Below are 17,292 nucleotides of genomic sequence, written 5' to 3' on the forward strand. Positions count from 1 at the left end.
TGGTGAGGCCACACCTGGAATACTGTGTCCAGTTTTGGGCCCCTCAATACAAAAAAGACATGGAGTTGCTGGAGCGTGTTCAGAGAAGGGCAACAAAGCTGGTGAAGAGTCTGGAGCACAGGTCTTATGAGGAGCGGCTGAGGGAACTGAGGTTGTTTAGCCTAGAAAAGAGGAGGCTGAAGGGAGACCTTATCGCTCCCTACAACTACCTGAAAGGAGGTTGTAGCGAGCTGGGTTAGTCTCTTCTCCCAAGTAGTTAGCGATAGGATGAGAGGAAATGGCCTCAAGCTGTGCCAGGGGAGGTTTGGATTGGATATTAGGAGAAATTTCTTCACGGAAAAAGTAGTCAAGCATTGGAACAGGCTGCCCAGAGAGGTGGTGGAGTCACCATCCCTGGAAGTGTTCAAAAAACGGGTAGCCGTGGCTCTTGGGGACATGGTTTAGTGGGCATGATGGTGTTGGGTTGATGATTGGAATGATGATCTTAGAGGTCCTTTCCAATCTTAATGATTCCTAGTTTTTACTTTCATTATAAATAATCCAGCCCCCAAGCCAGGAAACATGAAATTGCTACTCTACCCTTGATTGGTTTAGTGGTGGACTTGGTAATGTTAGGTTAATGGTTGGACTGGATGATCTTAAAAGTCTTTTCCAACCTAAACGGTTCTATGATTCTATGAAGTAAGGTGTGTGAGAAGACGCTACTGCTTTTTTTTGTTTTATTATGTGGCAACCTTCCTGTACTGCTTCCATTTCTGTGTTGGGTACATTAGGTAATTAAAAATGTCCTTTCAATGTACAAACACTCCTCTCTTTTTATTCACCTGCACATCCTTATCGCAACTACCACATATCAAGCCTATCCATACCACCTTACAAAAATTCAAGAAATTACCTGATGAAGGATTTTCACCCTCTAGTTTAAGACTTCCTTCATAGAGTAAACATCATATGAAAGAGTTCATTCATGTTTTCTGGCTCAGTTTGACCATGTGATAAAATTGAGTTTTGTATGAACATTTCAGCAAAAGCATAGGTAAATTATAACTGTACATTATTACAATCCTATGATTAGTGTCCTAGAAAGTTAAGGAGAATCATCTTTCTATTTACCGAAGAATTCTTGGTTTACTCAGAGGAAGGTAAACTAGAGATATAGATCAGTTCCCATTTGCATTCAATGTATTTATATTTTTTAATAAATAATGCTTAAGGACTGAATTTCCTTTCAAAAGAAGCTACTACTAATACAGTTGCTTTTGTTTTCAACATTCTGATGGTTTAGCACCATTTTCAGTTCCAACAATTCAAACCTAATTTCATACTGCTCACTAAGTGTCTAGGAAGAGCAGGCTTCAAAGCTGAATCACAATTGTGAAAGAACAGAATCTTACCATATCCCAGATCCAATTCAGATCCCAATGGAATTAATGGAAAACTTTCCATCAAATTGAATTGAGCTTGGAACTGGCTTCTGTATAGAGCTATGCTGGTATTTGATGGTTGGGTTTGGTTTGGGTTTTTTTTGGGGGGGTCATTTTGGTTTTATTTTAATCAGCTATGCTATTCACATAGTCCAAGCAGTCTATTCAAAGACTCAGACTATCCCTCTGTTATATTTGATTTAGCATCTTCTCTAAAATGTGCTCCATTTAATGGAAACTATTTTGATCAAAGCGTATAACCTTTATAGTGTTTTTCAAGTACTGTCATTAAATGCAGCCTGAGTTGCAGCTGCATTTTACTGTCCTGTAAGTTATTGCTTTCCCAGGTGTTTGGTCCAGAGGACATCTAATCTAAGTACCTTTTCTGTTGATAACCACGACCCTCTAGGGTAGGAAAAGTCTGAATTTTTGTAAACATTTTTAAACTAAATTAAAATAATTTACAGTAGCTCAGCATGCTTTCTATTGTATCTTTTCTGCTTCCTTTTGTCTTCCTAAAAAGATACTCAGTCTAAAGCTTTAATAGACTCATCTCAGTTCTTCTCTTTTTAGAGTAATGATGAGCAAACTATTTTTCTCAAAGTAGCTCCTGTAAGGAGAACATCTTTCAAAATAAAGCTGCTAGTCACTTGACAGAACCATAGCTTGTGACTGCAGGGCAAATTTGGCTCTTCTCTCACTTTTACAAGGAGTGTTTCCTAACAAATTCCCTCCTCTTACATTAAGAAATTTACTGTAAGTGTCTATGAATGTAATTCAGACAGTTTTGATGTGAAGTTCAATTGACTTCTGGAACACATCGTGTTATGAGTAAATTTCCACAGCATGCCACACATTTCCTAGGTTTACTTTAGATCTTTTGCCAAGATTAACAGCATTTCTTTTATGTCGCCTTCTTTACATTTGTATCTATATTCCGTGTTTAATATAATGTTTCTATGGGTCTGGAGAAAGCATTAAAGATCTTTAACTTTAAAATACATAATTTGTTGCTTTCCAAACACTCTGCTTCATCCATGATTACACTTTGCATTTGTTTCTTTATAATTCACTCAACCTTCCCTTCTGAAAACGTCATGAACTAATAAATGTGCTGACTTTTCATAAGCTGGGAAATGCCAGATCTGCCTTATACTGATTTATCTATGAAATAAAACAATTTAGGATAGGTCAAACAATTCACAGAAAGGACAACCACCTCTAATTCTACACATTTTACAGAACCAACTATAAACATCTATCAAAAACTAAAACATTGTTGCTTTCGTCTCTACTACATCCTATCAATATTTTCCATAAGTGGTTTTGATCTATTATTTCTACAATTAAGTGCCTTAATTTTCATTTCGTATAGTGTGTTATCATTCAATTTGCTATAAATTTGATGTGTCTTCAAAATATAACACAATCTTTGTATCTTAATTTGTTTCACAGTAATCTATATCTCAGAGATACGTGAACGTGAGAATCTCTATCATTTTCACATATGGCATACTGACCTGGTCATCGTAACGGTAAGTGAGGAATTGTTCCCCCGTGGTATCCTCAAGAAAGCTCCCCTGTGGAGAAAGTGCAAACTCAGGCAAGAAGTATGCACCTTGGGATTGCTCTGCTCTTGTCTGTAAGAGATTCAGAAAGGTCACATTACAGCTACCACAAACACAAGTCAAAATTTTAAAAAAATTATGCATATAATCAGAAAGACTAGACACGGACTTCTGGAAAAAAAAAAAAGTTATATGTTTTCTGGCACATTATTTCTGGGTGGATACTTTGCTACAGAGGTCTGTGACAAGGACATGCCAAATGCTTGCATGGGTCCAAAACCAGACAAGATGCCTCAATAGCAGAATCATCTATTAAACAAAAAGATACCATCTCTGGGTTATCAACCATCACTGCTGAAAGACACTGTGAAAATCACCCTGGAAAAGCAACATTAAGCTACTTTCTTTTTCTTTATACACTTCACTAGACAGTTACTGGCTGCTGCAGATAATGGGCTTATGGTTAAATACAGTATATCTATTCTTACAGGAAGATACAAATACATAGAATCATCGAATAACTCAGCTTGGAAGACATCTTGAGAGCTCATCTAGTCCAGCCTCCTCAAAGTAGAGTAACCTATGAAACCATGGCATGGTGAATTACTTTCTTATCCTGCAGGAAGATATTACTCCAAAGAAGAAATCAGAAGGGAGCAGGGAATGGCTGGAGGGAACACCAGGCAGTGGTCCATATTAGTTCTGTACGCTATTCACAATTGGTGAAGAACATTTGCGAACAGAGTGGGAGAGGAAGAAGGGCCCATTTTGAGCTACAGAGGAGCTAATTCTGTCAGAATCAGAGTCAGTATATCCAGCTGGGCTGTCTGACACCTGGGCCCTCATTAGACAAATGGCTTTTGCTTAACTGATCCATACATGTTCAGTAAACATATGTCCTGGTTTCGGCTGGGATAGAGTTCATTTTCTTCCTAGTAGCAGGCACAGTGCTGTGTTTTGGATTTCGGATGAGAATAATCCTGATAACACACTGATATTTTAGTTGTTGCTAAGTACTGCTTATGCTAGTCAAGGACTTTTCAGCTTCCCATGCTCTGCCAGGTGCACAAGAAACTGGGAGGGGGCACAGCCAGAATAGTTGATCCAAACTGCCCAAAGGGCTATTCCATACCATATGGCGTCATGCTCAGTATAGAAACTGGGGGGCGTTGGCCGGGGAGCAGCGATCGCTGCTCGGGAACTGTCTGGGTATCGGTCGGCGGGTGGTGAGCAATTACATTGTGCATCACTTGCTTTGTATATTATTATTACTATTATTATATTGTTATTATTACTACTACTATTTTACCTTATTTTATTTCAATTATTAAACTGTTCTTATCTCAACCCAGGAGTGTTTCTCACTCCCACTCTTCCAACTCTCTCCCCGATCCTACTGGGGCAGGGGGAGTGAGCGAGCGGCTGCGTGGTGCTTAGTTGCTGGCTGGGGCTAAACCACGACACCATAACACACCTGAAATGTGCTAGATATGCTGAACGCATGCTGGTTGAATACCCTGTCATTGCATTGTAAGTCTAAAGCATCCCAGATACATAGCAAATGTACTGCACAGACTCTTATGTCCTTATTCCTACTACATCATAACTCTACCCTGAGAAGCTAATTGGTTTGCATACTAGAGAAAATATGCAATCATCTTTTGAATGTAGAATATTGAGCCCAGCTGTGGTAGGGGGAGAGTGGAAAGGGCAAGGAGGTGAAAATTACCTTCCAGAAGGCTGAAACCTTTCAGGGAAGAAAACATCTGAAATGTACAAGTTACTGCTGGGCACTTCCCAATGAGCCAACTTAATACATAGGATTTAATCCAACTGTCTGTTATGTTTTGACATATACATAGTAATTTTACATGAAAGCTAGCAGTTGCCATTGACCAGTTTCCAGACTGTTGGCTAGAACTGCACCAAACATAGGTGTGTAATCTCAGCACCAGATAACTAGAGATTTCAGAATTAATCTACGTAATTTAACCAGTTTGTGGTGGAAAAGGAAGGCAAGACCTTGTGCAGTTTCTCTCTTGCAGTAAGTTCACTTTCTGGAGCTCACAACTTGTCTCATAAAAAGCAGATGACATGTCATTCACAGTATGAGTGTGGAGAAGCTTACATTGTTTTTGCTTACTCCATTCTGCAAAGAAGAAGCTGTCAGCTTCTCAGACCATAAACACCATCATTCATGACAGCATTAGATTAACATACTTGTTTTAAATCAAGCAATCCTCATATAAACTAGAAATAGCTTGCAAAGGACATGTCTAGACTAGGGTAAAAGGTCATATTTTAACATGCAAGACTGAACAAGGTTTTAAAGAGGATTTTTTCACGAGACTTGCATAAGAGTAATTCATGTTCACATCATGTTATCACGACATTCCTATAAAGCCTATTATAGCAGTGGTCTCAGTTGTACGCTTTAGCCAACTGACTTTATTTATACAGAATTAAATCATAAAATATGGAGAATAAATCTACATTTGATAACAATAGTTTCCCCATAAAACAACCAAGAGAGGTCCACAGTTATGCTTCATGCTGAATCCAAGCTGGCTGCAGCCGTTGCAAACCTTGACATGTTAACTATAACCCAGAAATGAAACTGGTTGACATAATCTGGCATTTTTCCCCACTGGTTTCAATGGGCTATCGATGGATCCTATGTGAGGCAATATGGCAATGATGTAATCCTATGATTTCAGCACAGGACTAATGGATAAGAGATAAGGATTCTAAATCTTAAGTGGCCTGGGTTAAAGCACTTAATATTTCTACCTCAGTTTCCCCGGGTGTAAAACAATTACAACTTCAACTGACCTATATTAATGGTGTATTGTAAAGTTGAGTTTATATCTGTAAAATACATCGGAATAGAATAGTGTTAAGTGCTAGCAATTTATAACATTATTTTTAAAAGAGTTGCCCAATTTACAGACAGAAAAGAATCCAAATTACTCCACCACACTTCTTGGATAAATGTATATATCACGCTGTTGCCTAATTTCCCATAAACAAATTTGTCAGTAGGATATGTAGCTAAACATTTAAAATAGAAAGTCTTTGGATGTTCATCAGTATTATGCTTTGAATATAAAGATGCCAACATTTGAAGCTGAAATAACAATTTAATAAATTACATTAAAAACTAAGGGCTTCTCTCACACATTCAATTTTCAGATTAAAAGCTAATGAGCAGCTAGCCACCAGAGAAGTAGAAGAATGCTTGCTAGATTAAGGCAAGCAAAATCTGGCTTCCGAGCATGGAAAAATTCAATGTAAAAGATGAATGTTTTATAAGGTTACATAGGAGGTTACAATGGAAACTGATCTAACTACAGCAATAGGTACTGCTACCTACCTAGTATAACTAAAGTAAGGAAGAATGCAGCAAAGCATTTAATTAACTATGAGTTGTCATGGCAAACCAATGTTGAAGCCAAGTATTACAGCTGATAAACAACCCAAATCAACCCCATTAAAAAAAAAAAAAGAAAGCTTCAAATGCTCAAAACCTCTTTTGTATCAACTCATCAAAGTAGCAGAAAAACATTTTTTCTTTCTAGATATATGTACCTTCAAATAAGCTGCATGTGTCCAATGCACTTTGATTCATACCTTGTACTGAACACAAAACATACTGTTTCCACTTAGTCTACTTTATTCCCCACTGAGGAATCTACCAATGTTCCTTGTGAGGCTTTTATATTTCTATGGGCACTTTGGCTTAAACGTAATTCAAATTTCAACAGTCTGTCGGTTTATAGTATATTTGGGATCATCTCTGAATGACTTAGCTAATCCAATATAAATTCACATTTTAAACTAAAGACTGCAAGTGCAAGTTTCAGAAAACAATTACATTTCATGCTAGTGTTTTAAGACTGTTTAATGGCCAGTTTAATATTAATAGCTTTAAGTTAAATGTGTCAAATTACAAGTACACTTAAGATTTAGAACAGGCATTTTAAACTAGCTTTTATGATCATCTTAAGCATATGAAGACAGCAGCAGGTGATAATGTAGCCAAATCAGATATAATAATAATGACTGCATAAAACCCATTGAAATTAATGTATCAGGTAGCAAGGAAGTGTGTACCACCATACTGACAAAGAAGAAAATTTAAAAGTTGGAAACAGATTGGTGTTTGAAACAATCTTTCTAGGTATCGGTTAATCAGAACATGTAACTTATTAGTCAGAAACTGAAGAAAATAAGGTCTTTCATGCTACAGCATTCTACCTATGTGATCAAGGATAACTATCTTGATAAGCAGATAATGTATGTAGATTCTGGGAAGTGTAAAATGGTACTGTTCTTATTCAAAAGGTTATGCTCTGACTACAGCTTTGATCTCATGTTGTGATTGCTTCCTCACTCATCGCTCCCCACCTGATGCTTAAAGACTAAATTGCTCTTCCACTTTCAGTTGCAGAAGACAAAATGAATAGCTTATATCCAAGCCTCTGGTTTTTAGATCTCCCTCCACTGAGAGTTGCATGTTGTCATTTTTACTGCTGTCCTGTTTCATTGCTCTGTATACTACTCTAACTAGAAGCATCTGCCCGAGTTGAAGTTGCTGGTTTGGGGGATTTTATATTTTATTTTATTACTGAAAGTAATGGGGATGATTACCGAGTGCTTCCCAGCCAGTGCTGACACTAGCAAGTAGCATGGCTGAGTAGGACTGAATCAGCAGATAAAAATGGTGTGCAGGACCAAATGCACACACAAAGCATATTTGAAGGAGAGTGGCTTATTTTAAACTAGATCTAGTCAGTCCCATGGACTGAGTATCTCTTGGTGACTGAAGCACAGTAGGCGTGCTGCTGGGGCACATCTTGTTCAGTTTGACCCAAAAGGAATCCTGTGTTGGTCTCTTCTCCCAAGTAGTTAGCGATAGGATGAGAGGAAATGGCCTCAAGCTGTGCCAGGGGAGGTTTGGATTGGATATTAGGAGAAATTTCTTCACGGAAAAAGTAGTCAAGCATTGGAACAGGCTGCCCAGAGAGGTGGTGGAGTCACCATCCCTGGAAGTGTTCAAAAAATGGGTAGCCGTGGCTCTTGGGGACATGGTTTAGTGGGCATGATGGTGTTGGGTTGATGATTGGAATGATGATCTTAGAGGTCCTTTCCAATCTTAATGATTCCTAGTTTTTACTTTCATTATAAATAATCCAGCCCCCAAGCCAGGAAACATGAAATTGCTACTCTACCCTTGATTGGTTTAGTGGTGGATTTGGTAATGTTAGGTTAATGGTTGGACTGGATGATCTTAAAAGTCTTTTCCAACCTAAATGATTCTATGATTCTATGTTGACACACTCTGAAATGACTACACAACGCAAACTACTTTAACTGGTTTTTTTTTCCTTGATACTTAGGATTCATATTAACTATTACCATGCAACTCACTTGTAATTATCAAATCAGAGCAGTTGCTAAATGTAGAGTTTCCCTATGACTAAAAATTACAAATATTAATCATTGGTCATTCCTTCCAAGGTACAGATTAACAATTTCATCCAAGGATTCAAACTGTTATTGTAATTTCAGATAAATTAAAAAATGTAGTTTAGTCTACAATTCTTGTGGATCATTTGATACAAAGGCTATGACAAAGTTCAACTGAACCTCATAATAACATGCCATTATTCTATTTAATCATAGCCACCAGGAGACTAGAAAGTAATTGTTCGCTATTTATATATCAACAGCAGCAGCTTTAGAAAGTGAGCTTTCTGCTAAGTCTGAGTTGTGAAGGTCAAGAAGATGAGAAAACAGAGATGGAATGTCTCAAAGGAATGACTTCAACATAATTAGAAATAAAACACGAATCTTTCAGGTACAGAGGAATTTTTAATTTTAGAGGTTCTTGGCATCAAGAACCACATTAAGAGAAAAATAAGAACTATGCTCTTGTGTACACTTCTTAATGCAAATCAGCATTACCTAGACTTAAGTCAGTCATCCCCTAACTAAGCCTGCATACTTGCTAAAATTGGGAGCATAATGAGAACAAACTGTTTTGTGTAATGAAGAAGATGAAAACTTCAAAATTATCTATTTTAAATGCTAAAGATGACAAAATACCACACTATTCCTGAAACTGCCTGAATATCTTGCTTTTAAAAAGAGGAACAGACAAAAGATAAAGGTCCAGTCACCTAAAGCTTTATAGTTACGCACAACTGCACTATCCTGCCCAAAGTAAATTCCATAAAAAAAGACCAGCACAGTGAAGGCAGTTTGCTTCCCATAGTTTTGTGGCTTTTTTATTAGTTCTTGTTGGAAGGGGAAAATTGGGCAGGGTCTTGGGAGTGTTAGTTTCCAAAATCACTGTTTTAGGGACAAAGATGGGAAAAGCAGATAAAGTAAAAAAAAACCTATCTGCATTCTTAATGACTTGTAAACACATGTTTGTCTGATTAATATGCATGGAAAGTGCAATCATATACCAAAATGTGTGCCTTCCAATTTAATTCAAGTTAAATATCTGTCTACAAAGCTGCTGTAGCATATGATTTATGCCCCAGGGAAGTAATATACCAGCTAAGTAGCAGTTCAGTTTAATGGATTTTCAAGGACTCCAGCACAAAAATGTTAGATAGAGCACAGCACTCCAGCTTCATCACAACATGAAGTGTCTTAGCAGATAAACAAAGGCACATTAACAGTTCAGAACTTCAGATATCTCCAGAGCAAGCAATCCTGATGAATAAATATCTAGTAAGACTCAGATTAGCTTTTGTCACAGCCAAAATTTACAAAAATAACTTCCTAATGCTAGACACTCTGAAACATTTAAAGACCCTGCAAGTGAACTGAGTTTCCAAAGAAGCTGCCAGCAGCTCAGCATTTCTGGAGACCAGGCCAATTATTTAATTATTAATACTAAACTAAGAGGCCAGCATTTCAAACCAGAATTAAACTATAAATGTCATTTCTTCTAAAAAAAGAAAAAGGACTCAGCTGAACTGATGAAAGCCAAACACTTCTTCATAAAAGAACCCTGAAACACTGAACACAACTGTCAGATTTCATCAGGGAAGTCACAAGTGAGACGAGACAACCTGAAAGACTGAACCAAAAGTTCTCCCCGGGACAGAACGCAAGTGTGTCACTCAAGGATTGTTTTTCCGTGGCGCATGCTCTGTATTAGTTGAAGGCAGACTTCAGACCTGTGTGATTTAAGCCCAAATCTAATGATTTTTCCTCTCCTCTCATTTGAGACCTGTTTAGAAGATGTAAAAATAAAACAAGCTTGGGAAAATGTGCAGCATTAAGTTGAAGATACATACGAAGATAAGCAATAGACAATTCAAAAGTATTTTGCACAAGCCACCTATTTATGACACAGTAAAATGCTGTCAGCAAGCAACTTAGAAACTGAAAGTTCAGCTATTACTTGAACAGTGTGTACTACTGAAAACTGAATTTCAGCTATAACTACAATCATATTCACAGCTGCAAGAACGCAACTGCCGACATCGTCTCTGCTACTCAAACCGAGCCCATCCTGCGGCCATTCAAGCACCAGGAGTCATTCCACTGACCTGAATGTACTTAAGATCATGTCATCAAAACAATAGTGCTCAGTCTAAAGCTTTTTTCATGCTGTGACTTTGTACAACTTAAAGCCAACACTGAGCACAAGAAGGATAACGGAGATCATTTTGGTTTAAAATTAAGATACTATCTTTCAGTCTTTTCAAAAGGACATTTCTACCAAAATTTTTCTTGATTAAAAATAAATACATTTTCTTTGGCATAGCTTGGGCTGCAGACTACGATCAATAAATTTTGAAAATCTTTTTCTGTACCTTCTAAAATGTATATTAGTGATTAAGCTTTTGGATATTTATCAACAACTACTTATGTTTTCTCTTGCTATGGTCTGGCTAAAAGATTAAACTTTTCACTGAAAGGCTGCAGTATTATTTAGCCAAAATCTCATTTAGTTTCAAAACCCAGCTTAAATATCAACTCTGTTTCATATTTCCAAAAGAAATATGAACCCTAGAGTTTTCCTTCTTCCGATGAAGCTGCTTCTAAACTCTGTGTTAGGCAGACTCTGCCTTCTTTCCAAAGGATTGATTTGATGTGCCTAATATTTGCTTTTAAATGAGCTGCACTAGCAGACTGAAGTTGCTCCCAGTGATATCAATGGCAAAGTTCCCACCGACATCCTTACAGAACCAGGGCCCAAATACATCTACAGCAGGAAAATACCCCTTGCAATATAACACTTACTATTAGGACTATGAATAACACTAGATACTCAATTCTCTCTAGCTTTGCATAAATAAGAGCCAAGGTGAAAAACACAGCACTCAGATGAGATGACCCAAGAGCAGTTCATTTCCAATTACTGTCATAAAGTTAGTGACTATGGATCAGATTCTGCTTTCAAAATATGCAACGCCCAATTATTTCCCTAAGTCTTTAGTTTAGCCTTGGGGGAATGGGCACAAAAATATTTAGAGCCAACATAAAAGCAATTTTATAGTATATGGATAAAACATATACTATAAAATCTGTGTATTACGATTACCACTGAGTAGAGTTTCACATACGAAGTGTACAAGCTTATTTTTAAGAACAACAAAAAAGGCTTGCAAAGACATGGATTTACCAGTAGGAAGAGAAGAAACCAGATAACAAAAAAACCCAGTAATTTTAATCCCTGTCCTCTGATTTCCTGCCACAGTGGTGATACTACTTATATTCCCAGCATAGTGGGATGTCTACTTTCTGTCTCCTCATAGGTGCTGAGAAGCCGCATTAAGTATGCCAGTAGCATCAGTGTTGAAAGGCTGAGAGGAGCTGGCAGTACGGTGAGGAGGGACTGTACCTGCTGGATGGAGGGAAAGGAATGCATTCTTGAACTCAGATCTCCTGTATGCACAGCCTGACTGCTCCATCGCGTTCTTCTGTTTCTTTACTTGTTTGTGTGTTTTATATAAAGGTCTTCTTCAGCAATTTATCTTAAATAAAGCACTGTCTTACAATAGCGTGAAATTCTAACAGCAGCTTTAAACGGTGAAAGAAGATTCTACCTGCACATTCTCTGAGACTTGGTGCTTTGGGGGTAGGGGGAGTGGTTGGGGGATGTTTAAACTTTTTTTTTTTTTTTTTTTTTAAAGATTGAAGCTTTACTAAAACCCTCTCAAAGAACTCTCCTCTGTGCCTAAAACAGTGAAAGGGAAGGAACATCTTGTTAAAAAAACTGGAAATGAGACAGAAAATACTATTGCATTAAAACCTTTTTTTAAAGTCTTGAAAGCAAGACAGACGTAGGTGAGTGAGGTCTTTAAAGAGATTTTTCTTATCCCTTCTTTCACCATGTGTTCCACTATTCCAAACAAAACACTCCTTTTATTCTTTATTTTGTAACCTAATAATTGGTTAAATTCTTGTCATAAGTCAAGTCCTTTCAGCATTATTGGAGCATGTTCTCATGGAACTCTATTTATCTCTTATTCATTGAAGGTTTCTAAGGGTCCTTATGATCTCCACAGAAAAAACATGCTACAAAAGTGCTGCCAGGATCCTTAGCAAAGAAACCAGGATAATCTGTAATATTTTTTTAAAGTTTTGTTAAAGTGTCCTTTACCATGAACACCACGTGATGAAATAATTTTTTTGTTAAACTGACAAGCTGCGGGCTCATTTGCAGGAAACAGACAATCTTGCTTGTGTATCTATGGACACAATTGCAGCTCCAGTAACATACTGGAGGAGACTGGAAGCATAATCTTTGAGGAACAGCAGATTTACTTACAAAAGGCAAGAAAGGAGCATATGAAAGGCTATGTAGGATCACTATGAGACGCAGTGGAATTATAAAGCCCAACAAATCAACATGTGCACTGAATGAAGATTCACATTGCTTAAGGAGTAAAAGAAAGAACAAAATGAAATGAGAAAGGATATGGTGTAATTCCTTCATTGAGCAGTAGGAGCCTCTATCATGGACAGGCAAGTAAGACACCTTACTAGCTTTGGCAGGCCATGCATTAACGTACACCTTAGGATTATTCAGCAATAACAAAAAAATTTTATGATAGCTGACCACATGACATGAGTGAGAGGCTGTAGCAGGCTATGGGCTGCAGGTGTCTAATCCTTTACTAGTGAGATAAATAGCACCCAGTAGGCTTGCAAGGGCAACATCACCCTTTTCTAATAAATTACTTCCTTCTCATCCCCTTCCCCAGTATCCAGACTGGATAATTCTTCTAATAATGCTAAAGAAAGGGTACAAGAAAGGTGTGAATGCTCCCAGGTAACCAAGAGTTCCATCCAAATGGGAAGCCTCCTAAAAGCTAACATGAAGCAAGAATTTGGGGCAGGTGAAAATTCATGGCACCATTTTGTAAGCAATTCTGCACAGCACTTGCAAAATGCCCCTTTTTTTGCATTTGGCCACAGTGACACGCCCACACTGATGTGACTGCAGGATTCAGGATTTAAGGAAGAATATCCTCAGCTAGATAAGACCAACCTTTCTACATGCAGGTTTAAACACACCCAGGAAGGCAATACAGGTGGCTAGCAATTCATATATTTATAGGTGAGCAAAATGAGACCTAGGACATCATTGGGTACTGTAAAAAAAATTGTTAGCCACTATCAAATAAACAGGTTAATGATGAAAGTAGGATACAAGACTTTACACAATACTTAGTTCCTATAAAAGGTATTGTAGAGAGTTAGAAAATACACTTAGTTCTTATACACTGCAGTATTATAGTACTATTCGTCAAGAGATCTCATATGACTCAAAGTTGTCATTATCCTCATTTTACAATTGCTGCTCTCAGGAGAGTCTGGCTAAGAATGACATGGGACTCCTGACTCAGATTTTCCTGATTCTTTTTAATTTAAATTATAACCTTAATGTTATTAATGTTATGTTATGTTAGTGTGATTATTTGTATTTAATTTCCTTTCGAGTTTTTTCTTTAATAGTGATATAATTTGAACTGACACAGTAACGTGCTTTTCATATACTTCAGTTGAAATTGTGCCTAAGGGCAGTGAAATTCTCATCCATAAGCTGCATAAGGAAAAAAACTCTGGCACTCAGAAGCCAAACACCTGCTAGAACTAGTGGCAGATCCAGATTTTTAAGAGAATTCCTGTTGCATAATGAAAACACAAAGAAGGGAAATGTGTGGGGCAATGGAATGGTATTAAAACCATGGCACTTAGGGGTAAAAAAGTATCCTAAACCACTATATACTTCAGAGCTAACTAAATACTGAAGATCTTGACATTAAAGATGTTCACAAGTGCAATTATAAACAGAGACTTTTGTAACATGAAGAAGGCCAAACAGTGACTCTCTATCATAAATTGCAGGGCATTGTCATGCTTTTCATTGCTAATGATAGGAAGTTTTCTCCCTGCCCTCAGCCTCAGCACCTCTGCTTCCGATTCAGGTGGCAGGGGAAAATTGGCAAGTATGCAGCCTCAAAGAAGCCTGCCCTAGCACTAGTAATATTTCTTCACTGCATACTGTTTATAGAATGTTGTCATCAGCAACAGCATGGAGTTTATCGTGAACTGAGCAGGTAGATGAAATGTATGGAATTGGTCTGCTACTGTAAATGACTACAAATTCTCATAACAGACCTGAAAACAGGCAAACTCTCAGCCACCAAGAACTGGAATAATTTCTCAATAAGAAAATACACCTTTGGTGCAAATATTTTGAAAATCAGGCAGCCCAAAACTCAAGTAGGAGAACCAAAAGAGCATGCAACAAAGCAACTTTGACAGATTAGGAAGATAGAAAGTTTCTGACATTCAACATCTACCATCAAAAAACTTCTCAATGAAGGACCCTCAAAGAGCCCTGTAAATACCATATAAACAGCTATAATCCAGTAATATGAAGAATAAGGTGGCAAGATTCATCTCTTCAGAGATGAATCAAATCAGTTTACCGTAGGATACATAAATATCCCTTTAAAAAAGAATATACTTACATCACACACACAAAGGTCACTCAGCTATGCTAAAATACCCAAAACTAAAATAACACAAGACTCAAGAACAATCTTTATTGATCAGTGGTGTTTGCTGAACTACTTCAGTGACTTCCACAAAGAATAAATACACATACATAAGGCTGTGTAAAGGCTTGTGCACGTACAGATTAACAGAGAAAAATTGTTCAAGTAAATGGAGAACTGACCTCAGTGGCGCCAGAACTTCTCTTGTACATTCCAAAGGCACTGATATGACCTGCACGACACTGGCCACAGAACCGGGTGAGGAAATTTCTGCAGCAGCTTCATTACTTCTTTTTAAAATAGGAAACATTTTCTAAAAGATTCAGTCTGTTCGGAGTGTATCAAGGAAAAGGGAATATACTTAACATATACATTATTTCCACATTTAATTACCTTCATTGCTAAAATTCCATATATTTTTGCTCTGACTTTGCCTAGCTTCTGATCTAGGCCTTTGGATGGGCCTATAGGGGAGTTTTGTGCTATATTACACTGTCCTTTATTATCAGAAATAATTTTCTCCCTTTTCGTCAAACAAGATGGGAAAGACGGTGTGTGGTGGCCTAACAGCACCCACAAAGGACCAAAATACTTATAAACACACTCCTGGTACTGCTGTCCCACAGAATAGGAGAGCTTGGGCTAACACTGTTCTTCATCCACCTTTTTCAGAAGAGCACTGAGAGCGCCTGCTACCATCTTGTCAACGCATCTTCAAAGAGGGGCCAGGGGCAGGGGGGTGCGTGTGTCCCAAAATTCTAGTTACAAAGACAGACCACCCTGAATAAGACTGTAAATAATTAAAATGGTTCTCCTCCCTGCTACCTCCAGCTGATGAATCCTTTCTCACCTGAAAGAAATTAGACTTGTAGAGAATGCCACAGCCAGATGTTCACTCTCAGGCTAACTTATGATTTACAATAGCTCAGCACATGAATGTGTCTAACACATGGCGAGGAAAACGTGATTTTTCCACTGTTCGTTTTCCACCACTTCTGATAATTTTAGTGATATTAACCCAGTTCTTCGTCTACGCTTCTTTCTCTTGCAATAAGTCCCTTTGCAGGGTTTATGGGCTGAGCAGCCTTGCACACGACTCGGTCAGGCACATTTTCACAACAAGGAAGCAGTTAAATGGTCATGGCTCTGCTGTAGGAATGTTGGTTTAAGGCTATTAATAAGGCACATGAGGTGAATGCCTTTTCGCCAAGCGCCCTCCACATGTGCACACCTGTTTCAGCATGATTTTAAAGAGAAATTCCCGAAAGAAACTGTTCACAGCACGCAGTCTCTAAGTCACAAATGCATTTCTGCAAATACTCTAGAGCTTTTAACCTTTTTGTGCTTTACTGATGTCAGGAATACTGATACACCAACCACCAGGTAAAGCATGCTACTTCCTAGTAAGCCATTTTCCCCTAAGAAATTATCTTTGTCTTATTAGCATCCCTGTTGTTGTCATCTACCACTCTGAGATTATTGCCACTGACTTCCAGTATCTTGATCATTCCCAACTGATCTTCTGCTGCTGAAATGCCTTCCCCTGACCCAGGCCCACTGGTCAAACACTCACTTCTCCAAGCATGCATCCACACCGTTACATATTTAATTGAGCCTCATTTAAATTTCTGCTTAACTATTCCCTCAGTCCAGTGATGCCAGTCTTGATATCTTCGATCCATCCACTCCCTCATTTCCTCTTAATTTTCTGGGGGGGAGAAGGGGTGGTTGTTCTGCAAGTGGACTTTGCCTCTGTCTCTTGCCAGTGAAAGCATCTCAAGCAGGGCAAGGTTTTAACTGTGTGTTGTATTGAGCGAGACACACTGTCCAGCATTAACAAAGCAAAGGCTGACTAGAAAAAGGTCAGTAAGTGAATAAAAAGCAAAGAATGTAACAAAAGAAGCAGAAGCACCCCGAAAAAGCAAAGTCTCCAAATCAGAAAAGACCAAATATGAAAAAGGACATTCCATTAATCTGAAGACTGTCCCCTTCATGGTCACAATTCATGTACTAGCATTAACTGACAGTATTTCACATGTACACTTACTAATAAGCCACTATTTAGATAACTATGCTTTAGCTGTAAAAAGCAGAGCAATTAAAGGCTCACATGACAGGCACTGCAGGCATCTGTTCACTGACAACTGTTAAGACTAATGGTCATTAGTTTAATGACACTCATTTTTGTTCTTCCACACAATGTGTACAGTAATGCTGGACGACTGATATGGCGAAGGGGAAAGGGCTCTTACTGAGGTGAGA

At 38.0% G+C, this 17,292-nt stretch overlaps 1 protein-coding gene across 2 annotated transcripts in view; it reads right to left on the reverse strand.

Moving 5' to 3' along the window:
• Positions 1-17,292, reverse strand: part of ADAMTSL3 (ADAMTS like 3) — a 188,917-nt gene that overhangs the window by 152,811 nt on the left and 18,814 nt on the right. For both annotated transcript variants that reach the window (XM_075713979.1, XM_075713978.1), the window contains exon 3: positions 2,945-3,064. In XM_075713979.1, the coding sequence (XP_075570094.1) occupies positions 2,945-3,064 (120 nt within the window). The remainder of the gene's footprint in view (positions 1-2,944; positions 3,065-17,292) is intronic.

Source organism: Pelecanus crispus, chromosome 7 (genome assembly GCF_030463565.1).
Source record: "Pelecanus crispus isolate bPelCri1 chromosome 7, bPelCri1.pri, whole genome shotgun sequence".
NCBI lineage: Eukaryota > Metazoa > Chordata > Aves > Pelecaniformes > Pelecanidae > Pelecanus > Pelecanus crispus.